This window comes from Bidens hawaiensis, unplaced genomic scaffold (assembly GCF_021521415.1).
Source record: "Bidens hawaiensis isolate Kalapana, Puna unplaced genomic scaffold, B.hawaiensis_p1.1 tig00044656_1, whole genome shotgun sequence".
Lineage (NCBI taxonomy): Eukaryota > Viridiplantae > Streptophyta > Magnoliopsida > Asterales > Asteraceae > Bidens > Bidens hawaiensis.
Genome location: NW_027497922.1, coordinates 27,363 through 53,161, shown reverse-complemented (window position 1 = coordinate 53,161; position 25,799 = coordinate 27,363). Strand labels below are relative to the sequence as shown.

At 34.5% G+C, this 25,799-nt stretch overlaps 2 protein-coding genes and 1 pseudogene across 4 annotated transcripts; all 3 read left to right on the top strand.

The window, feature by feature from the left end:
• The first annotated feature begins 2,267 nt into the window (after positions 1-2,267).
• On the top strand, positions 2,268-8,322 carry LOC143595089 (UDP-glycosyltransferase TURAN-like). 2 transcript variants are annotated; one of them, XM_077074223.1, is made up of 16 exons: positions 2,269-2,476; positions 4,509-4,542; positions 4,638-4,693; positions 4,790-4,930; positions 5,014-5,162; positions 5,246-5,335; positions 5,591-5,657; positions 5,740-5,803; positions 6,105-6,219; positions 6,313-6,479; positions 6,577-6,687; positions 7,279-7,340; positions 7,437-7,489; positions 7,587-7,662; positions 7,745-7,873; positions 8,197-8,322. In XM_077074223.1, exons 1-16 carry the CDS (start codon positions 2,378-2,380, stop codon positions 8,218-8,220), a joined length of 1,437 nt encoding a protein of 478 aa, XP_076930338.1. In that variant the 5' UTR covers positions 2,269-2,377; the 3' UTR covers positions 8,221-8,322. The 2 variants fall into 2 exon arrangements, with proteins under 2 accessions (XP_076930337.1, XP_076930338.1); XM_077074222.1 differs by lacking the exon at positions 8,197-8,322 and having other exon boundaries at positions 2,268-2,476; positions 7,745-8,038.
• A 1,902-nt stretch (positions 8,323-10,224) lies between these two features.
• Positions 10,225-16,407, top strand: LOC143595088 (putative sugar phosphate/phosphate translocator At3g14410; annotated as a pseudogene). The gene is made up of 7 exons (XR_013146462.1): positions 10,225-10,446; positions 12,672-12,779; positions 12,875-12,909; positions 13,102-13,210; positions 14,139-14,410; positions 15,082-15,350; positions 15,995-16,407. The product of XR_013146462.1 is annotated as a putative sugar phosphate/phosphate translocator At3g14410 (transcript).
• Positions 16,408-19,134: 2,727 nt separating this feature from the next.
• On the top strand, positions 19,135-25,799 carry LOC143595090 (ubiquitin carboxyl-terminal hydrolase 25-like). The gene is made up of 9 exons (XM_077074224.1): positions 19,135-19,499; positions 20,945-21,434; positions 22,089-22,164; positions 22,253-22,345; positions 22,450-22,536; positions 23,222-23,982; positions 24,925-25,053; positions 25,245-25,363; positions 25,445-25,799. The coding sequence occupies exons 1-8, from the start codon at positions 19,313-19,315 to the stop codon at positions 25,345-25,347; spliced, it is 1,926 nt and encodes a 641-aa protein (XP_076930339.1). The 5' UTR covers positions 19,135-19,312; the 3' UTR covers positions 25,348-25,363; positions 25,445-25,799.

The window sequence follows — 25,799 nt, the reverse complement described above, 5'->3', positions numbered from 1 at the left end:
GCTTCAGGCGAAGTTAAACCTTAGGCGAACTCGGAAACAGCTTGGTTCTGGCTTGATTCGATCGAATAGGAACACGTTCGATCGAATAGGAACACGTTCGATCGAATAGGAACACGTTCGATCGAATAGGAACACGTTCGATCAAACAGGAACACGTTCGATCGAATAGGAACACGTTCGATCGAATACAACACTCATTCGATCGAATACAAAACTCATTCGATCGAATGAGTTGGAGACTATTCGGTTGCTTCCCTATTCGGTCGACTGGACTTGTTCGATCTACGCATTCGATCGAATGGACTGATTCGATCGACTGGTTCGATCGAATGAGTCTGATTCGACTCCTTCAAGCTGGGCGACGGAGAAACCCACGGGTTTTCCAGATTTTCCAGATTTTTGACCCAAAATCGAAGTTTTTGACATGGAAATGCTCGGGATTGAAAGGGCTATCGATTCCTTGTACTTTTAAACACAAAAGCTTGCATTTTGACATCAAAACAAGGCGGTTTTTGACCCGAAAACTCAAGTTACGAAAATAGGGAGTTTTTGCTCGATTTGAGCTCGAAAATGGTTATGAAAACGGATGATTTTCGAGAGGGACTTACCAAAAACGATTAGGAACTAGATTGTGGACTCGGATTTGTGATTTGAGAACTTTCTCTCTCTAGCTTCTCTCTCTAGAAATGAGAGTGTTTGGGTGGGTGTAAGTGAAGGAAGATGGTGAAAATGGTGGAAGTGTCAAGAACTTTCGTTTATATACTACGGGTTTGGTTAGGCTCGGGTTGGCTTCCTACGGGTCGAGACAGGCCGAGTTCATAAAATAACTAAGCCCAAGACCCGTTCCTTACTCGACATTAAATATCTAAAACGTGAAATCACTAAACATAACTTTCTTTTATTTATCAATATAAAAATTTCGGGATGTTACACGAACTGAGCTAGATACTTGTGTTGAGCCATACCGAGCCTAATGTATTTTTTAAGTTAAACTGTTCTAACCTATATGTATTAATTTCACGATAATCAAACTTGAGCCAAGCTGAGCTCGAACTCGGCTCTTTTACACCCCTAAGTCTAATAACATACACGAGTGGATAAACTTATTTTCACACGCATAACAAAACTCAATATTGAGATACACATAATTAGGGTGTGTTTGGGATTGCTAATGTTAAGCTTCTTATAACTTATTAACTTTTAAAATAAGTTAATAAGTTAAAAAGTAGTTTGGCAAACTCATAAGGACATTTTGTTTAACTTATGAAATATTGACTTATTAACTTATTATTGTTAATAATTAATTACCCATTATATGTCCCACATAAGTTAATCCAAACAATTTTTTTCTAAAAACTTTGTTTAAAAATATATATAAGTTAACAAGTCTTTTGATAAAAAAATAAGTCCTTTGGCTCTTAAATAAAATCCCAAACACACCCTTAAAATTAAAGACGAGAGACCAATGTTTTAAAAATCGGTATTTTACTTGTATCGGTTGGACTAAAAAATGGTACAACCGGTTGAACCGGGTTATACCAGAAGGTTCAACCGGTTGAATAGTTTACCTTATAATTTGTTATAAATGTAACTTTAATCCATAAATAACCCAAAACTAAATGATTCCTATAACAAAATATAATCCAAAAGTTAATCCATATTAAATAATAATGCGAAAGCTCTCAATTTTATAAATACAGTCTTAAAATTTACACGTTTGGATATTAATTGTTGGGTTAAAAGTGTTTTTGAAAAAATATGGGCCACAAATATCAAAAATTTCTCTGGCTTAAAACCGGTTTGCCGGTAAAAACCGGTATTTTAGACAAATACCGTCGGTACGATGTTCTAGCAAACCGGTCAAAAATCTCGGATTTAAAATACCAGCCTACTGTGTGAAATCAGGTTTAATCGGTTCAACCGGTTTTTAAAACACCGCGAGAGACAATTGGTAAGTTTATTTCAACTCCTTAATTAATTTCGAGTAATCACTTTGTTTCTTAAAAGGATCCAACTATAATAACAGTGAGACATGTAAACGAGCAATAAGCTGTACCGTCACTCCCTTTTAAATGACAAAACCGATCATACTGAAAACAATATTATTTTTTTCCGAAGTGTGCACGACTCGCTAAACTCGGCTCGTTTACACCCCTAATTCTATTCCATTCTAGTTAACATGTCATTAGTGTTTTGTGACTCTGTGTGATACTTTAGCTGCAACTGCATTATAATCATCCATTACAAGTTACAACAATCCTATCTTGAATACCAAGTCTCATCTATCCAAATCTAATTAGCAACTTCAGATCAATTCAATTCAATTCAATTCACACAGTTTTAACACCAATCCATTGAATCAAACGAATAATAAGTAATGGAATTGGGTAAAAGACGACGAGCAGCAGTTGTAGTACTCGGTGATATTGGTCGCAGTCCTCGTATGCAATATCACGCTCTATCTCTTGCTCGTCAGGTTCATATCTCTCTGTTTATTATCTATATATCAAATAATTAGGGTTTGATATGGTTTATGCAATTGTATGATACTATTATTATCCGGAATTTGTGATTTTTAGTGTAATCTGTTTGATTTGGGATTAAAATTGGAAACCCTAAGTGATACAGCTGTATAAATTAACTTGATAGTTGAAACGAGATCATATTAATAAGGCTTGTATTGCATGTAGTTGATGGTTCAGATTTTATGTTTAGGTTATATCTCTAGTTCAGGATCCAAGCGAATTAGGATCCAGTTGCTTGTAGGCAGTGTTGTAAAAATCGCTAGTCACTAGTCGGGCGGTGGGGGGGGGGACTAGCGATTAATCGGGATTAATCGAGATTAGTCGGGATTAATCGGATCGGACTTTAATGTATAATTTTCAGTTTTATATATACACGCACACATTTTTATGTGCAATTTTCAGTTTTATACATACACAAGCATATTTTGGCCGGAATTGACTGGAATCTCGCGGAAAACTGCTGGTTTTGCTGGAATATTGCCTAAAACTGCTGATTTTGGTCGGAATCTCGCCGGAAAGCGCTGATTTTGGTCATAATCTTGCCGGAAACAGCTGATTTTGGCCGGATTTGACCGTTGACCGATTAATTGCCCGACTAGCCCAAAATTAATCAGTGAAGTGGGGACTAGCGATTAATCGGGGATTAATCGGTGCCTAGTCGGGATTTTTGCAACACTGCTTGTTGGGCTGTCTCTTTTACCCGAAACCCAACCCGAGAAAACTCGTACCCGAACCCGAGAAAAGACTAACCCGAACCCGAATCTGAACCGAAGTGATTCAGGTTGGTTCTCGGGTTTGATTTATAAGTTTCGGGTCAACCCGAATAAACTTTTAGTTTTTAAATTAAATATATTTTTATGTATAATAAGCTACGTCTTAGCAGTTATTATGGATCGATTGTTTACGGCTAATTTATGTTTTGCGTTTATTACTAATAGCAACCGTAATCGAACAACCAAATCACGTATGTATATTAGGCTACGTCTTAGCAGTTATTATGGATCGATTGTTTATGGTTAATTTATGTTTTGCGTTTATTACTAATAGCAACAGTAATCGAACAATCAAATCACGCCCGATTGAAGACGATTATGGTTTACTCTTTATTGAATTGTTATATCAAGTTGGTTTATTATTTGATAATTTGTATTACGAGCAAAGAAGAGTATGTTGTTTTAATTTTAACATTGCTGTTTTTTAAAATTATTTTTTTTTATTGGTTTCTAGGATACTCGAAACCCGATTAACCCAACCCGAAATAACCCGAACCCGAAAAACCCGTGAGAGATTTGGGTTGGGTTTCGGGTCAAGATTTAAAACTTTGAAACCCGAAGAACCCGAAACCCGAAAATCACCCCTAGTTGTTTGTCTAGTGAACATGTGAACGTATGCTTCCTATTAATATTATAAGGTTTTTTGTTGACACTAAACCTAGAAGAATATATGAAAGATGTGATGTAGCTTTACAGTAGAGCGCTAACCGAAATTAACCGTTAACTGGACCACCACCAAACCGAATTAACCAATGGTTATGGTTAAGGTTATTTGATGGTGAAGGGGGTCCCATCACCGGGCATTAACCGAATCGTACTGAAAAGAATTAAGACATGCTTACGTCTAGATGAATGTATGTATGTGTATGTAAGTGTACATGTGGATTGAGTATATGTGTCAATGTTGCAACGAAAAACCTTGAGAATATGTGTATATGACTATATGTATATATTAACCTTTATGCAATTCCCGTTTGATGCCACAGGTTATTTTTCATGTTCATTTTGTTAGATTTAGTTCAAACTTGGCTTGGTTAATTAACTGAAACCGAACAATAACTGATTAACCAAAAACGAAGTTTGGTTATGGGTAAGGAAATCCCATAACTGTAGGATTTTAGCTCGAAATCATTTGTAAAGCTTCAAGTATGCTGAAGTTTTTCATCTTCTATAATCGATGGTTGCTTGATATTCTTTTTCAATGTTGCAGGCAAATCTTGAGGTGGATATTGTTGCATATGGAGGTACAGATTGCATATCACTTACTACAATATTTTTCCATAACTTGATTAAGTACTTTCAGTTAATTTTTGCTTTCTTGTTATGCTATTTTGGAAAGGCTCTGACCCACATTCCGCTCTACTAGAGCATCCATCTATACATATCCATACAATGGTATTGTTTCTATTACTGAAAGAACTTTGTATAATCCAACAATATCCTAAAATTTCAACTTATAAGAACAAATACATCTTAATTTGTATTTTGTAGAGGCAATGGCCGTCAAAAGATGGAGTTTTACCGAAAATATTCCGTCCGGTTATGCTTTTACTAAAGCCGTTGGTTCAATTCGTCATGCTTCTTTGGTTTCTCTGCGTTAAAATCAAGGCCCCTGATGTCTTTATAGTGCAGGTAAGCTTAAATTCACTTTCTTTTAGAGTTCTCGAGTTTAATTATTTTCTTGATAAATTTGATTTATGTTTATGATTTTGTAGAATCCACCTTCTGTTCCAACTTTGGTTGCTGTGAAATGGGCTAGCTGGCTGAGACAGTCTTCATTCATCATTGATTGGCATAACTTTGGATATACTCTGCTTGCATTATCTCTTGGTAGAAGTAGTCGTTTTGTATCAATATATCATTGGTAAATATACATGCTATCATTATCAAGAATTTAAGTTATTGTATGTGACAATAATGGAAACTCAAGGTTTGAACTTTTTATAGGGTTGAATTACATTTTGGGAGGATGGCAAATGGATCATTGTGTGTCACAAAGGCAATGCAACATGAGTTGGAACAAGTTTGGGGAATCAAGTGAGACGGTTAGCTTAAAGTTCAATATTTTCCATATCCTGCTATAGTTTCATGTAAATTACTAGCATTTTATGTTTTAGAAGCTAAATTATGCTTATATAAATTACGACCGAAATCGAACTAATTCATAATATGGTAAGGCAAATATTGCAGTTTTCATGATACAGAGTGATTATTTCTGATTGATCATGTTTTTTGGTCAGGGGTATAACAGTAATCTCATGCTCTTTTTTTTTTCTCTTTTATAATACATAGAGCCACAGTGTTATATGATCAGCCCCCTGAGTTTTTTCGGCCAGCTGAGCTTGAAGAAAAGCATAAGGTATAATAAACATCATCTCAAAACACTAATAGTTATAAGAATATAATGGTTCAAAAAACTTTATATTGATTGTTGTTTGCAGTTGTTTTGTAGAATTAAGAAGGATATGTTTCGGTCAAATAGTCCTCCAGACTGCATCAGCTATGGTAATTTCTTCCACGTGGTATTGTTATTTAGTATTAAAGAAAAAGGTCTCATAGTTTGCTCTGGGATCTGTCATATGTGTTCAGTAACCTCGTTTATTTGGTTAATTTTTTTAAAAATGGAAGCCCTTTTAACTTTTCAAAGAGTTTGACTTAAGGTAGTCCAGACATGTTATTGGGTAAAAATGATGACCATAAGCTACCTTATATTGAAAGTGTTAAAAGTTTGTTACTTTTTAATGGGCAAAATTTCAAATATTTTAAAGTTGATTTCAAACATAACTGTTGTGCACTCGTATTTTAGGAGTAACCGACCAATTTCTGCAAGATCCACAAACAACCTTGTTCACAAACCAGATTGGAGACGATTATCAATTGAAGCAGAATAGACCCGCACTTATTGTTAGCAGTACAAGCTGGTGTGTTCTACAAACCTTACCTTATTTATTTTATGAACATTTTCAATAATTAGTGATTTAATTCAAAAAACAATGGAATGATATTATTTTCAGGACCCCGGATGAAGATTTTGGTATTCTTTTAGAAGCAGCAGTGATGTACGATAGACGTGTTGCTGCATTACTAAGCGAAAATGACTCAAATGGGGATGAGTTTTCTTGGAAAGCTATTGAAGAGGGGAAACCGTTTTTATATCCAAGATTATTATTTGTTATCACTGGTGAGGATTTAATTAATGTTATGGTTTTTTCGTCATTGACATATCAAGAAAAGGTTATAAAAAGGTTTTGATTTGGAGTATTTTAAACATTTTGAAGGGAAAGGACCCGAGAAAGAGAAGTACGAGGAAAAAATAAAGAAACTGAACCTTAAGCGTGTGGCTTTTCGTACCATGTGGCTGACACCAGAGGATTATCCCTTGCTTCTAGGTGAGCAAAACTCCGGTTCATAATTCATTGTTTTAAACAGTTTCCATTCACCATGAATAGTTCAATTCAGGTCATGATTTATATCTAACGGGTCAAAGGGGTAACGGCTAAAAAGAAAACATTTTCAAATGGGTTAAAAGTCACTGAAAATGTAGTTTTAGTGCATATGAAAATCTTTGTTCAAAATGTAAGATTATTATCGAAATATAATTATGTTTGAAATCATATTCGACACGAATTGTTCATATAAAAGGTAAAATATTTATGGGCAAAAAGCGTTTTGGATCAAACCGACCCGTTTCGACCTATACAAAAAGGAAACAGGTTGAATGATTCGAACGGGTCAAAGTTTGTCCACAATGTATATGTAATACATATAATCTTCTAAATCTTTTTTATACAAGAAATAAGATTATTATTGAAAGAAACCTTTTCTTATCACATCTGGCATACATATGTATATGATAGAAATTAAATTTTATGGGCAAAAACATTTCCAACCATACGAAGATCTACTCTTTTTGGACTGACCCGTCCAATTTTCCACATCTACTCATATCATGTTTTATATTGCCTGTTCTATATTTACAGGTTTGGCTGATCTTGGTGTTTGCTTGCATACTTCTTCATCAGGGTTGGATCTCCCAATGAAGGTGCATATAGATAATCCTTGTTTGAATCTGTTCTTTTGCTTTTAAATATTCTGCCTTTTTTATATTTTTAAAACATACGTCATTGTATGTTGTCAGGTTGTAGATATGTTTGGATGTGGTCTTCCTGTTTGTGCTGTTTCTTATTCTTGGTAAATAAATTCTCTCTGTTTTTTTCAATCAACCATCTTTATGTTTAATTACTTAATAAGATAATACAAAGTTTGACTTTTGATGACTTTCATGAAGCATCTCGGAGCTTGTAAAAGTGGAGAAAAATGGCCTACTATTCTCATCTTCATCAGAGCTTGCTGATGAACTCATGGTAAGTCGGTAACACCAAAAGGAATATTATATTATATTATTTTTTTTCCTTTTATGTTGTTTTGAGTTAGTAAGTTTTGCAGATGCTTTTTAAGGGGTTTCCCGATGGATGCGATGCTTTGAGAACGCTGAGAAACGGGGTTTTGGAAATGGGCGCGTCTGCAAAATGGGCTACTGAGTGGGAAGCTAATGCAAAGCCATTGATATCCAAGGTAATCTCACTTTCAGGTCAAATCATATTATTTTTTTGGTACGAGTTGAAACGAGCCGGGTTGACACTACCCCTTTTTATCTTTTTTCAAGTTTTTTTAAAACTATGGTTAGTAAAATATATTATCACAATAACAATAATCTATATTTGAGCAAAAACTGCTTAAAATGTTTCTGTGACTTTGGGCGGTTTTCAACCTGTTTGACCCATACGCGTTTTCGCTAACATATGCATTTGACTACTTTGACCTGTTTGAGATACACAAATTGTTTTTAAGTAAACAGGTCAATGCATCGAACCATAGTTTAATTTTTGAATTTGCAGGTGATCTCCGGTGACTTGAATTGATATCAAGTTCTTGATAGTGGACGAGACTAACTAAGCTTTTCAAAGGGGTCGATTTTTTAAGAAATTTTCAGTTTTTGAGTTTATAAACTTTTGTGTTTTTATCAATATGAAGATCTATAGGGTTTACAAATGTGTTAAGTGATTAAGAAGTAAGAACGCGTTTTTCACATCCCATTGAGGATTCTCTCATGTAGCCATCTCATATGTGGATAACATTTATCGTATATCTTCTACCTTAGCGGAATAGATTTCTAATTCGCTTGTTACTAAATATTTTTAATTGCGTAGTTTGGCGATTGAAAGACCCCGATGAAGAAGATTATGGTATAAATATAAACATATTGTATAACATTATGTCTCGGTTTAACATGCAAGAACTGAGTTCTTATGGATCCGTATACACTTACACTTTGACCCGGTTAATATCATTATACAGGCTGAAATTAGAAAGAACTATTTCCAGCAATTAGAAATGCTCTAATTTGATACACTGTAAATGATATATCTGAATTCCAGTTTGACCAAACATGTTCGATCGTTTCTCGTTCTTAAGTTTTGAGGATGAATTCGTTTCAGTCCACTCCGAGTAAAACCACCCAAGATATGAAAAATCTTAGCGATTAAATTTGTCCCCGTCTCTTAACCCATGAAGACTTAGGTTGTGCGTTGTAGGCGTTAAACTTTGCAACGTGATGGCCACGTCATCAAAATGTTGGTCGTTAAACCAAATGAGTTTGTTAAAGGTTTGCGCCAAAGTGGAAGGCGCCATTCCAATCACGCTTTAAAGAAATCAGGGAGATGGGGTCCACCCCAAACCAAACCAATCACATTTTATTTATTTTTTTAGTTAAAATGTAAAACATAGTCTTATAATTTTGAATGAGCATAAACCGGTAACAAAGACCAAACTAAACAGAAGAAGTCTCTGATACTCATGGCCTTCATGAAAATTAAGGACTTCACGAGAAGTCTATGATACTTGCTGACATGTGGCATATTTCAGAGGATTTAATCTAGGGCTTTATGAAGCATCTAAAAAACGTACGGAAGCGTCTAAAAATCGTAAGGAAACGTCTAAAATGACACTGAAGCGTCTAAAAATGTACGGAAGCATCTAAAAATCGTACTGAAGTATCTAAAAATCGTACGGAAACATCTAAAAATTGTATGAAAGTGCCTAAAAATCATAAGTATCTAAAAATGTGCAAAACATCTAAAATATGTCACGTGTCAGCAAACAAGTGGTTCGTTTGGGTCCATCTATCAAATAAAGTTCCTAAAGCCCATACGTTACATCCACACATTAGCTTATTAAGGCCTTAATTTTTGTAAACACCCAAAAAATTACAGATATACCATGTTTATTTTGGTTTTTGGTGATGATCCATGTTCATTTTAATAGTGATTTCCTTATCATAAATCATGAGGTCGGATAAAGGTGCATAAATCATGTTTTTCTAATTCCCAATTCTGGTATATGGAACCGGGTTTGTGATTAGAAAATTGGGTATTGGTTATACGCAGGTCGGGTTTGGGTCTGGGTCCGGGTATTGTCTCTAAAAACCATACTATATGAAACCGAGTATTCTAAAACCAATTATTGAAAAAACCTTATTTTCGTTTTTTTCTTTTGTGGTGGTGATGGTGGTGGGGTGGTTTCTCTAGTATTAATTGAGTTTTTTAACAAGCTACACTTTTTTTTAATGCAATTCTAATACAATTCTAGTATTTGAAAAACCTTGTTCCATTTTCAGGTATTACCCGGTATAAATTGAGTCCGGGTTTTAGTACAGACATACATACCCTATCCGTACTTTACAGATAAGGTCAAGTACGAATAGTAAAAACCCGAGTATAAGAAAACTCGGTTCCGGTGCCTTTTCGGGTCCGATTCCTGGTTGCCCCGAAGTGACACGGGTTTCTAAACGTTGAGTGCAATTATAACACACACCACTCCACGTGATGATGATTATTATTATTATTATTATCTATCAGCAACGTGACTTTCCGGTAAAGCATTCGCAACATCTGTTTTTAATTTCACACAATCATCACCGACTTCCGTCAACCCTAACAACCTAACATATCATTTCGACACGAAAGCTTCGGTGATCGAAAATGGCGGATAATAATAATAATCATCATCCAGTCAAGGACGGAATGCTGACGTATTGCTACCTTCTTCTCTACATCGCTCTTTCCAGCGGCCAGATCTTCTTCAATAAGGTCGTTTTTCTTATCATTTCGTTACGGTTTCCGTACATATGTTACCAATTACTGAGATCTGTTAGGTTTTCACATTCGATGTGTATCATTTTGTTACGAATCGTTGATGAATTGAGAGTATTAATAATGAGAACAAGTTATTGACTTATTGTATACCTAGGTTGAATAATTTGAGTTTTGTGAGTGTAATTTGTGATATATATTTAGTTGATTGTTTATGTTTAGGTTAATGTGATTGAAGTTAAGTTAGGTAAAACGGAAAATTACTAGGTTGCATATTGTAGAAACAATATGCCTAAATGAAGCTGATAGGGAGGATATATGTTGTGGTTAGGGCACTTTGGGCATTAACTTGTTTATGTACATTTTAAGTATAATGTATATATGTGTGAACCCTCGGGTGGGCAAAAGTGAAGTTGCACTAATTTTGACGTTATTTTACTAATCTTGTGAAAATAACGTTAAAAGTGGCGGAAGGTTAATCAGGCATCATGTGGTGGTGTTGATAGCCGAAAGACAAGGGTGCATGCGCTAATCAGTCGGTGTTCCGATGGTTGATGTTATGTGTCTTATGTCCAAGGCTTGATGGAAAACTACTATCGAGCCGGGGGTTTCATCGAAAGCAACCTCTCTATCCCTATGGGGTAGAGGTAAGATTGTCTACATCTTACCCTCCTCAGACCCTACCATAGCTTTGCTATTAGTGTGATATACTGAGTACGATGATGATGATGTACATTTTAAGTATCTAGATTCTGTTTATATAGGAACAATACTTTTGCTTGGAATGTAGGACTATACTTTAGGTTTATACTATAGAAATTACCGAGATCTGTTAGGTTTTCGTATTTGATGTTTATCATTTCATCAGGAATTGTTGGTGATATGATGAGAATTTGCAAAACTGTTTGTTGTTTGCATTCTATGCCTAGGATGAATAATTTGAGTTTTGTGAGTATAGTTTGTGATATTTACAGTTGATTTTTGGTTAATGACTTAACGTTATTGAAGTCAGGTTAGATAAACGGAAAACTAGTAGGTTGTGTATTGTAGAGACAATATGCGTAAAATGAAGCTGATAGGGAGGAAATATGTTGTGGTTAGGCACTTTTGGCATCAAGGTTCAAGTGCATTTCAGTTATTCAGGGTCTGTTTATATATATGAATAATACTTTTGCTTGGATGTAGGACTGCAAAAGCAGTCAGGGATGATACTTTAGGGTTATAGAAATTACTGAGGTTTGTCATGTTTTTGCATTCGGAGTTAATTTTTCATCAGGAATCATTGATGATATGATGAGAATTTGCAAAATCGTTTGTTGTTTGCATTGCAGTATTGCATACCTAGGTTAAACAACTTAAGTTCCGTGAGCATAGTTTGTGATCTTCTCAGTTTAATTTTGGTTGATGTTATTAAAGTCAAGTTAGGTAAACGCAAAAGCAGTAGGTTGTACATTGCTTAAACAATTCGCCCAAATTGAAGTATTAGGGGGAATGTTGTGGGTTTAGGGCACTTTGGGCATTAAAATATAATACATTTGAATTCTCTAGCTTCAGTTTGTATAGGAATATTACATTTGCTTGGAATGTAGTATCTTTGAGTGCATCTTTAGTGACATTTGTAGGTTTATACATAGTCGTCAAAGGCGCAAGGCACAAAGGGTGAGCCTTGTGCCTAGGTGCGTTTTAGGTTTCAGACATGTTTTAGGTTTGTTTAGGACTAGTTTAGGATGGTTCCAGGTTTGGATTTTGCAGACTAGGTTGCCGGGAATTTACAAAGTTTTACTGGGATTTGGCTGAAATCTCGCCAGTATCTGACGGTAATCTGGCCGGAATCCTGCCTGAAGGTTGCCGAGGGGCCTGAATTGCAGCAAGGCGCTTTTCTTGCGCTTTGCTTTGCTTGAGGGCGTAGGCGCACACCTGAAGGGCTCTCGATAACATAGGGTTTATAGAAAATTAGTGGAATTAGTGAGGACAGGAGTCATAGGATAAATTTCAGTGATATCCGGTGAAGGAGATGAAGTAAGAGGAGTTTAATTTTAAAAATAATGCAAATTGTATACTTAACCTCTTAATTAGCTGACCATTATTATCTTTCATCTGTGAGTATTCCTTAGTGTGACATTAGTTATGCTAATTTATTCATTCTAATGTGGGAGTGTGTTTGTGTAATTATATTTGCTGGATTGAAATTTACTTAGTTTTTTACATCTGTGGTGATGCAGTGGGTTTTGTCATCAAAGGAGATAAACTTTCCATACCCACTTGGGTTGACACTTCTTCATATGATTTTTTCATCTGTGCTTTGTTTTGTACTTACTAAAGTTCTCAAGGTAATACAACGCTTACGTCATGTGTATAACTTCACCATCTAGTTATCTATAAATAGCTTCTAGAATGTGTAACAAGAATTTGCATTTACTTGCAGATTTTAAAAATTGAGGAAGGAATGACACTCGAAATGTAAGCATTACACTTGTTTTTGTACTATCTGAAATAACAAAGAATGTTGGTTACTCAGTGGACAGCTTCTTTTGGTCTGCGTGTAGCAATTCTCTGTTGCAAATGCTTAGGTGTCAAGCATGTCGTAATACGTTTCCTTTTTTTTAATTGCTACTCACTATTTGTATGGTTAATAACAATAACCACTTACAGATACACGACATCAGTGATTCCAATCGGTGCAATGTTTGCTATGACTCTTTGGCTTGGAAACACCGCATACCTCTATATATCTGTTGCCTTTGCGCAAATGTTGAAAGCAGTCACTAAGTTTATTCAATATTTAAACTGATCTGTGTCCTATTTATTGTAACTCAAAAAACGAGTGTCTCAATTGATGTTCTTGTTAGCCACACATACAGGTGGCTTTTTGACCTATTTACTAATAAACAAGCTGATTCAGATGTGTGTGTGTGTGTGTGTATATATAGAGTTTGGATCAAATACAAATGAAATTAACGTGCAAAACGTGAGAATCAAGTAGAGTAATTATGTAATTACTCTATGATAATTACTCTACTTGATTCTCACGTTTAGCACGTTAATTTCATTTGTACGTTAACCTTTCCCTATATATATATATATATTCTCTAGCAAGTCAAATAGGTTAAATTAAATAGCTTTAGCTTAAAGGAAATTGGTTGAACGAAACTTGCCCAAAATGTTATCTATAATACATAAAATTTTATAAATCATTGTAGGTCAAATTTCTTAGAATAGCAACATAATTGTACTTAGTAATTTACTGATCTTGTAATCCTACTTATTCGAAGTGGGCTAATTTGGTAATTTGATCACCGAATGACTGGTTTCTTGCTTGTGGCATGCTAATATATGAGGTGGCGCATCACTAATTACCAAACTAGACCACATAAAAAAACTTAATTATCAAACTAGACCGCATAAAAAAATTTAATTATCAAACTAGATCACATAAAAAAAACTAAATTATCAAACTAGACCGCATAAAAAATACTTAATTATCATACCAGCCCATATAAAAAATGTATAATTTCCAAAGTAGCCCATAAATAAAGGTATAATTACTGGGTCAGGACTATTTTATGACCTTTATTCATATTTGACAATTTGACGCTAGTTATTTATAAAACTTTTTAGACAAATTTTTGACCTGCTACCCAACCCTCGACTCGTTTGTTTTACCATAGCAATAATATTTATATTTTGAGTGATGTGTAGTGCCTGTAGCTGTTTTCATTCTTGGGGTAGCAGCTGGACTTGAAGTAATGAGCATGAGGATGCTTCTGACAATGTCTGTGATAAGTTTTGGAGTATTAGTGGCTTCTTATGGGGAAATCAACATTAACTGGATTGGTGTTGTTTATCAAATGGGAGGTGTCGTTGGTGAAGCTTTGAGACTTATATTTATGGAGATCTTTGCCAGAAAGAAGGGTCTCAAGTTGAACCCCATTTCCATGATGTTTTACGTGAGCCCTTGCAGGCAAGTCCCTTTTTTCCCCATCTGTACCCCTAGGAATATAGGTGTAACAAATTTGACTTGTTTACTTATGAACGCATCGATCCGGGTTTGATTTATCTCAAACAAGTCAAATCTGTGTAATCGGTTACTAAACAACTCAAACAAGCCAAATGGGTCAAACACGTGAGTCGTGACAAGTTGCAAGCCACCCTAAGTGTATTTAATTGTTCACAACATCATTAGTTTCTTGACTTCTTCTAATTTTTTTATAAATTTGTTTACCAAACCGTCAGTTTTGTTAGAATGTGGTTATTTTGGTTTTTTTGGTTACGGATTGGTATTTTTGGATTTAGGCACACCCGAAGACTGGTTAGATATATTTTTGAAAAATAGTTACAATAGTCATAAAAAAATAACTATAATGTGGTTGTTAGCTGTCAACTTAAGGGACATGTGTAGCGTTTTTCTTATTTTTTAGGAGACATCAAAACTATAAACAAACTGTGTTTTGACCTATGACCCTTCTAATAAATAAATTTTCAAGGACACGTTTAGAAAAATGCTCTACCTTTCTGTGTATGTGAACAGAATACACATATTATTAAAAGAAAGATAAAAAAAGAATATCTTCTGTCACCGTTTTATTCTTTACATTTCTGTGTATGTGAACAGAATCTTGATTGGCTGTGCAGCGCTCTTTGTCTTTTGATCCCATGGATATTTTTGGAGAAACCAAAGATGGATGCACAGGGGACTTGGAGCTTTCATCCGTTCGTGTTGACACTCAATTCTATTTGCACTTTTGCTCTAAATCTTTCGGTTTTTCTTGTGATTCAACATACAAGCGCTCTCACGATTCGTGTAGCCGGTGTTGTCAAAGACTGGGTCGTGGTCCTATTATCAGCAATTCTTTTTGCTGATACAAAGCTCACCTTGATTAATATCTTCGGTTATGCAATAGGTAACGTTTTCCACCTTTTATTGTTTTTTTTTTTTTTAACTTTTCCTTTATTCTTTACACTAAAGGAGTATTGGTTGTAATTTAAAAAAATAGAAAAAATAGAGAGAGAAGTATACAATACTTGGTTAAGAGCTGGCTTAAGATTTTTACTAAGCGAGGTCGAGCTTGACTATTCAGCTCTTTAAAATAAACGAGTCTCGAGCTTGAGCCCATCCTGGCTCAGCTTATTTACAGCCCTAATAATTGGGTAACTTCTTATACAGGTTGCAACAGCCCGTATGCTTAAGATAGACGTATATAAAAAGTTATCCGGTTTTTATACAGGTTGATAACAACCCAAGCTGCAAAAATTAGTTTTCACTATGCGTAAAAAGTTGTCGGGTTGGTTAACGGGTTAAAGCGGGTAACTTTTTATGCGGGTTGAAAGGGGTTAGACTGACCCAAAATGGTTATTTGCCCAAGATTTAAACTTATGAAAACGTTACTCTTTACTGATTTTGGAAATTAACGGGTTGGGCAGGTTGGTTAAACGAGTCAGGTTGACCCAAAACGGTTTTTCGATCTAGGTTTAAACTTATGAATATTTAACGATACAATGCCTAAGAGGGGCGTTTTAATTGTGGACACTGTTATTGTTTATGCAGCCATTGCTGGTGTTGCAGCATATAATAACTTCAAATTAAAAAAAGAAGCCACTCGATCTGCCACTTCTGATCATAATAATCCCGGCTCCTCACCTATACCAACAGCTTCTTCAAAAGCATCTAGCCAGTAGGGGCTAAACGACACTTGGATCCGCTCGATTGGTTAGTTTGTACCCGTTCATATAAAGTTTTATTAAAAATGACAGAGGAAATACATCTTCAGATGGAGTAGAGAATAGTCAAACAATACGTAATGTGTAGGTCTGAATCATCTTGGTATAGCTTGAAAATGTATTTGATCAATGATCGCTAGTTGGATTCTTTTGAGCACCGTGTAATTGCCAACTGCTAATTACGGATGCTCATGTTGTAATAGAAAACATCTTGAATTTGTATTTCTCAAATTATGGTAACTGTAGCTTTTGATATTAACCAAGTCCGAAAACTTTTTAAAAAACTTAGTTATTAGAAGTTATTAGAAAAAAATCATGATAAGAGTTAAATTTAATTATTGTTAAAAAGGAAAAAGAAAAAGAAATTAAAAACATGTCAATTCAAGTGTTGACGTGTGGCAAGCCTATAGGTTTTTGATGTAGCGACTCGTTTGCCATAAATTTAAGGTTTTTAAATTATTTTTTTTCAAACAGTGGGACGACCTGTGATGAGATTGCCAATGAGAATAGTTTAAGGCTCAAGTTCTTTTATTTACTTTATACGCATTGTCTTTTTATGACAAACTTATGATCATACCTAAACTAGTTAAAAAAAATTATTGACTATAATTTTATATAAAATACAAAACTAGTTTATTTGAACTTAACATCTTGGGAAAACTGTCATCTGTCTCATATTTGTAAGAGTACAAATTAAGAAACAAATCACTTGAGTGCGTTACAAGAACAAACTAATCCCGACTTGACTTCAAAGCTTAATTCAATTCAAAACTAGTCTAACTATGATGATGTCTTTACCGTTAAACGCTTCCATTAACTGCTCTCACGCGTATCATGAAAGAGCTAAATCACTATGTTCATACCAAAAGAATAACAACTCGCATTACACTCTGATCTTAGGAGGTGTTTGGGATTCCTTATTTTAGCTCCTTATAACTTATAACTTATGGGTTATAAGTTATAAGGTGTTTGGGAAAGCTAAGTTTTGTGAGGGTATATACGTTATACCTTAAATAAGTTATAAGGAGGTAAAATAAGGAATCCCAAACACCCCCTTAACCGGTTTCTTCTTGAAAAACTTTATACAACCACCGACTCATGTCACAATGATGTTCATCACCATTAAGCACCTCACAACCAATCCAACATGCAACATGATACACACATACAAAAAAATGTTTAATTAATACATTAATGTATCAAAAGTTCTCGACCTGAAACCCAACCATAATTATAATTCGGGTTTGTCGAATTAACCCAGCTAACCCTATTTAAACCTTTTAATCCTACTTAACCCAACCCTAATTAGCTTATTTCGGTTTAAGTTGCTTCAAGTTAATCGGGTTCGCCTATTCTACACACCTCATTACAAGTGCACAAACCGGGTATTTTTTAGAAACCGTTCCCGGGTATGGTCAACAAAAGTCAAATTCGTGTCGAGTTGGAACCAACTCCCGGTATAGTAGGGTATTTGAACGGGTTTCCAGGTTTTTTACGGGTTTCGTGGGTCCGTGTTGAGTTTTGATCGGGTAAAGGTGGAACCAGTACCGAATACAAGTACGAGGAGAAACCCAATACCAGGTCGTACTGCAGGTAGGAGTCGCATCCGGGTTGGGTGGTCAGGTTTTGACCAGGTACAGGTCTGAGGAGAAACCCAATATCAGGTCATAACCGTGGGTCAGGTACTAGGGTCGTCCAAACTGCTCTTCGTTTGAACTCGCTCCGAAATTGCTCGCTCGTTTTTTCGCTAGATTGTAAATGAGCCACTCTGCTCGGTTCGGTTTGCAAACGAGCCAAGCGAAGAGCAAAGGTCTGCTCGAGTCGGTTCGGTTCAGCTCGAATATTATTTATTTATTTTATATATAATTATATATGAACATATATATAAATATATAGACAAAACACATAAATATAAGCTTATAATTTTTTTAACCCTTTTAAATTTTTTCCTATTCCGTCAATTTTATAGATTTATTTGTTCATTTCAAGTTTTTTGAAATACTAGAAGTTTGTTTACATGGTCATTTTATCTCACTTCAAACTTACTTTTAATAAAAATTTACAATCTATTACAAGTTTGTCTAAAAACTACTAATTTATTTATAAAATATATAATTTACAACCTTTAAACTTGTTTTTTCATGAAAATTTTAAAAGTGAAAAAAATAAATAAATAATACTCGAAAGCGCTCCATGTTCGATCGAAAACCGCTCGATTCAATTTTGGCTTGGTTCGAATTTCAGCCGTTCTCGATTTGGCTCGACTTGTGAACAACCTTATCAAGTAGAGGTACACAAAAATCCCGAAAAAAAACCCGGAACCGGTTTTTTTAATACCCGAACCCGTATCCGACCCTACACGGATAGGGTATGCATTCGGTACTAAAACCCGAACTGGACCTGATTTCTACCCGGTAATACCCGAAAACCCGAACCGGTTCCATACCCGGAACCGGGTTTTTCCAATACCCGAAACCAGATATTTCAAATACCCGATGTATATCCGAAAAATGCCTTAAAAATACCCAAAAAAGATCCCTAAAAAGTGCAACATTTTAAAAAAATCCAATCTATACCTGATAAATACCCGGAAAAAAGCCCGAAAAAACCCACAAATAGGGTTTTTTCAATACCCGAAAATAGGGTATTCAAATACCCGGTTTTAGAATACCTGGTTCTATACCTGATCCGAACCCGATGCATAGGGTATGGTTTTTAGAGGCGATACCCGGACCCGAACCATACTCGGTTATTACCAATATCTGGTTCTATACCCGAACCCGGGTATTTGAAAAACCCGATTTATGCACCTCTATTATCAGGTACTGACAAGAACCGATTTTGCGTTAGATACACCAAGTCAGGCCCGGAACCGGGTATCTCATTATAACAACATATTAAACAAGGACAAGACCATAGGGGGAAAACCGGGTGGAAACCATCCCATCCATTAATTTCTAAACACACACAAATACTCACTTATACGGTGTACCAATAACACTCAAACCCTAACCCCTAAATACACATCCAATTGATTATTAATTAATAATTTACAATCACTCATTAAACCAGGTATCCATCCGATGCTGAGCTGGCGGCGGCGGTTACCACTATTCAATGCAGCGAGACGTCATTCTCGCCGTTAATGGCTTCTGGTTTCCAATTGCAAATGAATTGGCAACACACTTTATTATCAACTAAACGGAAAACCGGTCCGCCGTTAGGGTTTAGAAACATCGGGAACACATGTTACGTTAACGCCGTTCTTCAGTGCTTGACGTACACGCCACCGCTTGCTAATTACTGTTTACGGCATCAACACTCAGCTTTCTGTATGTATTATTATTATTACTAATTGTGCAAATCAAGTGGTGTAATTATATATACAAGTTTAATTTAATTTGCACGTTAGCTTTCGTCGGTTATTATTAGTTTAACCTAGTTTGTTAAATTACGGTTATTATATGCGAATTGGAGTGTAAGGTTCGAGTTACATACTGATAGTGATAACACATACCAGAAGTACAGAATATGATTCACCTTGTTTGTATTATTTAACCTGATTTTTATCATCACAATTAGAATACGAATTCGAGTACTGGTAACACGTGTTTTCTCCAATTTGAGTGTATGAGTTTACGAGATTTGGTTTGTTCATCTCGTTTAACGTAATTTTTATCAATGTGTTTAGTGGACATGAATTCGAGTCTAAATTTCAAATTTCACACCGATAACGCATATTTACCTTAATTTGAGTGTATGTGTTATTTTTCTACTACTTGTTAATATATGCGTGTTTATGTGTTTATTGTTAGTTTAATCTAATTTGTATAATTACTGCTGTTGGATGCGAATTGGAGTGTTGGTTTCGACTTACATACCGATAACATATATTTTCCCCACCTTCTGAGTTAACCCATACCAGAATTTGATTCAACTTGTTCATATAATCTAACCTAAATTTTATCGTCACAATTAGAATGCGAGTCTAAATTCCGAATTTTTCGCTGATAACATGTGTTTTTACCGTTTTTACCAACTTGAGTGTATGAATTTACGAGTTACTAGATTCAATTTGTTCATCCCGTTTAACCTAATTTTATCACCGTGCTTAGTGGACATGAATTCGAGGCTAAATTTCAATTTTTTACACTGATAACATATATTTGCCTTAATTTTGAGTGTACGTGTTATTCTTCTACTAATTAATTGTTAATATGCGTGTTTATGTGTTTATTGTTAGTATAATCTAATTTGTATATTTACGGTTATTGGATGCGAATTGGAGTGTAAGTTTTGAATTTCATACTGATGACATGTGTTTTTCCTAATTTGAGTGTATGAATCTGTGTTTGAATGAAGATCTATGAGATTTAATTTGTTTTTTAAATTATAACCTAATTTCTATCATGATGCTTAGTGAACATGATTCTGAGTGTAAATTTGAGATTTCACATATTTGTCCTAATTTGAGTGTCGGAATATATGGCTTACGTGATTTGATTTGTTCGTATTGTGTGACTAATTTTTTGTCATTATATTTTTCCTAATCTGAGTGTATGAATGCATGTTTTCTTGAATGATTCACCAGATCTAACTTGTATACATCATTTAGCCTATATTTTATCATCACACTTATTGAACACGGATTCAAGTGTAAATTTTTCAAATTTCACACTGATAACATGCATTTTTCCCAATTTGGGTGTATGAATCTATGCTCACATTAACAGTATACAGTTTTCAATTTGTTCATATCATTGCTACACGCTTGCAGGTGATTCACTACCGCAGCATGACGAGAAGAGTAATTGTCCATTTTGTCTACTGGAAACGAGAATTGCTCATTCTCTTAGCACCAATATACCCCTAGAAACACCTGCCAAGATTATTGGCGGGTTGAAATTATTTGCAGAGCATTTTCGTTTTGGAAGACAAGAAGATGCACATGAATTTCTTAGATATGTCATTGATGCATGTCACACTACATCTCTTCGGTTAAAGAAACTGCAGCAGCAAAAAGGCAAGTTTGTTGGTAATGGTGGAGGTGACGATAGCTTCAGTGGCAGTACTGTAGTTAAGGAAATATTTGGAGGAGCTTTACAGAGCCAGGTTAAGTGTCTTGCTTGTGGCAATGAATCCAATAAGGTCGATGAGATTATGGATATTAGTATAGATATAGTGAATAGTAGTTCTGTAAAAGAAGCTTTTCAGAAGTTTTTTCAACCCGAGAGGTTAGATGGGAATAACAAGTACAAGTGTGAAAGGTAAGCAATAAACATGTCGTTCTTACCGTATTGCTAGACTTGTAACCGAATAAACGATCGTATGCAAACAAATAAACAAATGGAGTTTTTGTTCGTTAAGAAAATGAGTGTGGCTTGTGTCTGTTTAAGTTTGTTCGTTAATAGTATAAACAAATGGTTCATGAACGTAACAAACATAACTGAACATAGATGAACAAACATAACTGAAGGAACACTAATTAAAAAGTAAACATGAACATTAATATGTTGGACCTAAAAATTAACAAAACTAGACTAAATTGTAATTGGTGAATGGTGATATTTTTATTTGATAAAACTAAACTAAGTTGTAACGAGCCTAAATTTTTTAATGAATATGTAAACAAATTAACATAAATGAACGTAAACGAACATACATAAACAAATGTTCAGTTGTTCACGAACAATCAAACATAAATGAACGAATGAGAAGTCACGTGTTTGTTGGTTTAACTAAATGAACAAACGCATTTGTTCATGGTTGTATGTATAATAAATAAACTAACTTTTCACTGAACGGTTCGCAAACGGTTCACTAACGTTCGGTTCGTTTACAGGCCTACGTGTTGCTCACATATACATGTTTATAACTTTATATATCATTAGACATAACTTTATAACCTTGTGGTTTTGTAGTTGTAAAATGCTGGTAGCAGCAAGAAAGCAAATGTCTATTCTTCAAGCACCTAACATTCTTGTAATTCAACTAAAGGTGAGTTTTTATTAATGGGCATGCTATTAAATTATTAATTAGCATCATAATAATTGGTACTAATTAAGCTTTTATGTTGGTTACATAGAGATTTGATGGAATATATGGCAGGAAGATAAACAACGCAATTAGTTTTGAGGAAGTGTTAGTTCTTTCAAACTTCATGTGCAAAACCAGCCAGGTATTATAATTTCTAAAGTTTTAACTATAATTTCAAACTGTTGATTATTAATATTTATCTTATTGGGGAACTATTTCCTAATCCAGTTATTTAACTGCTTGCAGGATCCTCATCCGGAATATAAGCTTTTTGCTACCATTGTGCATTCTGGCGGTTCACCTGATTCAGGACACTATTATGCTTACATCAAGGTATATGGTTTGCTATAATTCCTCTAAATTGTAAACGAACTAAATGAACACAAATGGGGCTTGTTTGTTTATTTAACTTAATTAATTAACTATTAGGCGAATGAACATGAATACTCAAACGAATGGATATTCTTGTTCATGTCCGTTAGTTGAAAAAACATAAACTTAGGCTCGCTCGTGTTTGTTTATGTGCGTTCGTTAATATTCTAACCGAACATAAACAAATACAAATGAACATAGTCAAGCACAAACGGACATAAATGAATGAACCTAAATGGATACCTACTAAAACTAAATGTATTCCCAAAGTAAAGTCTAAAATACTATGATCATTAAATTTAATATTTAAAAAGTAAACAAATATATATATTAAGGATTTAAGGGTCTTTAAAATGAATATTAACATAAATATTAGTGATAAATAAATTTGAATGAATATTTAAACAAATGTAAACAAACGGACGTAAATTAACGGATATAAATGAACGTGACTAACAAACATAAATAAAACGGACATAAACGAACGTTCATGAACGTAGATGAATGAACGGGGCATGTGCTCATGTTCATTCGTTAAATTAAATGAACAAAAAATTATGTTCGTTTGGTTTCCTGAATGTTCGGTTCATTTACAGGCATACGATTATCTTTTTATTTCTAATATTGGTTTCAAACATGCATACAGGATGCAATTGGTCGTTGGTATTGCTGCAACGATTCTAAGGTTTCTGTTTCAAGCTTAGAAGAAGTTTTCTCTGAAAACGTTTACATCCTTTTCTTCATTCGTACCAAACAAAGGCCCATTTTACCTAACAAAGGTTTATCCACTAATGGAACAAATTCACATAATAGCTATGGAAAGGATACCTCAAAAGTTCCAAAGTCTAGTCAACAAAAGTCAACAGACTCACAACAACCGAAGGTTGATCCTGACGCATTATCTAAAGTTGGAAAATATCTTTATATTCCTCAAAAGAAGCCAGTTAGTTTTGGATTTTTAGGTCCCAAAAAGTCCTCTAATATCATTACTCATAATAAAGAGAACAATGATAATAATGGTGATGCAAATGTCTTGGATTCTAAGAAGACAAATGATAAAAAGATTCCATTGTTGGAGGACAAAAATGGATCAAGCCTAAATAAACATGTTTCCAATGGGAATGTGGAGATTCATAGGAACGGAGATGAGTTAGTTGCAAACGGGAGTAAGAACAATGTTACAAGAAATGGAACAGGGGCTAGCCAAAATAAACATGCTGCAAATGTGAATGTAGAGATTCATTCGAATGGAGATGCGTTAGTTGCAAATGGATGTAAGAACAATGTTACAACAAATGAAACAGAAACAGGTAATGACATTGCTAAAACCCTCTCTGATGAGTCAGACTCTCAGAGGAAACATGAAGATCAACCGTCATTATCAAAACATGAAGAACTTACAGAAAGGTGTGTTCTTTTCATTTTAATTAATGCTTCACTTATTTATCATTTTTGGATACAGTTTACATTTTATAGTTAGTGCTGATAAATATGCAGTTGGATAGTTAGACTGCAAATCTAGGTCTATGATTTGATTGTGTTAACCAATAGAAATTAGTAATAGTCCAAAAAGGAAATGAAACAAACGAGGGTACAACAGGATAGCAAACATGCATATGTAATTATGTAAACCCGTAAGGGAGCAACTAATCATTGAATTAAGTTTTACCTGAAGAGATTTTTTTTTTCTCTTATTTTAGTAATTGCATCAGTATGACACTATACATTTATATAGGTGGTTAAGGAACACGAACAGAACATGTTTGTGTTTGTCCGTTTAACTTTTACCGAACAAGCAATCAGACATGGACAATTAAACGAACAGATTTTTTTGTTCGTGTTCGTTTGTTAAGAAAATGAGCATGTATGTGTTCATTTATGTTTGTTTGTTAACAAGTATAAACGAACAGTTCATGAACGTAAAAGAATGAACATGACTGAATATAGATAAACAAACATAATTGAGCTAAAATGTTATTTAAACTAGAGCAAATTGTAATGGACATAAACGGTTTAAATGTGTGTATTAACAAACGCAAACGGACTAAGTTAAAAAACATACTATTGAACATAAGTGAACGTAAACAAACGAGCATAAACGAATGAACGAACATTCACGAAATTAATGAGTGTGCGATACATGTATTCATGCTCTTTCTTTTAACCGAATGAACAAAAACTTTTGTTCATGTTTGTTCGTTTATTAAATAAACGAACTGAATGCTGAATGGTTACTCGTTTATAGTTATGGAAAACCATTTTTAGTTCACGTCTCTTTTATTTTTGTGTAACGGTTTATTATGTTTGAATTCTTATAATTTTTATGGATTTTATTTGGTCATGCATCAGCCTTAAGAAAGAAGCTTATGTTTTTTTGAGAAGCTGTGGTTATTCAGACGAGGTTGCAAGTTTCATGCGTGCCAAGAAACTGAGCACACAAGATGAATGCAATAATGGATTACAGAAGAAAGAACTTAAGTAAGTCTTACTTTCGTACAATTATTTTACTCACGAGTTAGATGTGCAAGTTAAGTTTATATCTTCGTAAATTTGTCCTTTTAACATTTAGTTGTGATTACATGCAATTCCATATATCCTTATTATATAATATAATGGATTTCATGCGAACGTTTATTATTATTCGAAACTTACATGACCACGATATGCAGGAGGAAAATGATAGACGATGCCAAGGCGTCACTTATTCCCCAAATTCCTGGTTCGTTGAAAGCTGAACTCGTCAAACGCATCAGATTTCATATCAGTCAATGATACTAAGGGCTGCATGGTATCTTTATATTTTATAAATTTCACTGAGTTAATTACCCCAATCTTTGAATAAGTCTTGAGTCGTTTAACTGTTTTGCAGACTACAAAGGTGTGGGGGGAGGTAGATACGAGACATCACGTCAGCATCTGTATGTATTTTAACGAGGCATATGGGCGTGAAAACACAAAGACGGATTCTCCAAGCTAAATTTTGTTTCGTTTTTAGTATTTGTATGGAAGGTTTTTATTATTGTTTCGAAAGTAACCGGTGAAGAAGAGAGAGAAGGCTGGTGAGCAAAGAGTTCATTAGTAACGGTATTAGATACATATAACATATACATATACTGTTATACAAATATTCTTTTTGTAAAGTATACAACCCTTTTTGACTGTTTTTGTTGGGACTAAAGTTTGGTTGGGTATGCAAATCTTTAGATTATATAATTTCTATATCG

Excerpts from the sequence above, each read along its gene's own strand:
- LOC143595089 (XM_077074222.1), top strand. The coding sequence starts at position 2,378 with ATGGAATTGGGTAAAAGACGACGAGCAGCAGTTGTAGTACTCGGTGAT. Across the intron at positions 5,658-5,739 it reads AGCTTGAAGAAAAGCATAAG|TTGTTTTGTAGAATTAAGAA; the intron begins GTATAATAAACA and ends TGTTGTTTGCAG. Across the intron at positions 5,804-6,104 it reads TCCAGACTGCATCAGCTATG|GAGTAACCGACCAATTTCTG; the intron begins GTAATTTCTTCC and ends CTCGTATTTTAG.
- LOC143595090 (XM_077074224.1), top strand. The coding sequence starts at position 19,313 with ATGGCTTCTGGTTTCCAATTGCAAATGAATTGGCAACACACTTTATTA. Across the intron at positions 22,165-22,252 it reads TTCTTGTAATTCAACTAAAG|AGATTTGATGGAATATATGG; the intron begins GTGAGTTTTTAT and ends TTGGTTACATAG. Across the intron at positions 25,054-25,244 it reads TTACAGAAGAAAGAACTTAA|GAGGAAAATGATAGACGATG; the intron begins GTAAGTCTTACT and ends CACGATATGCAG.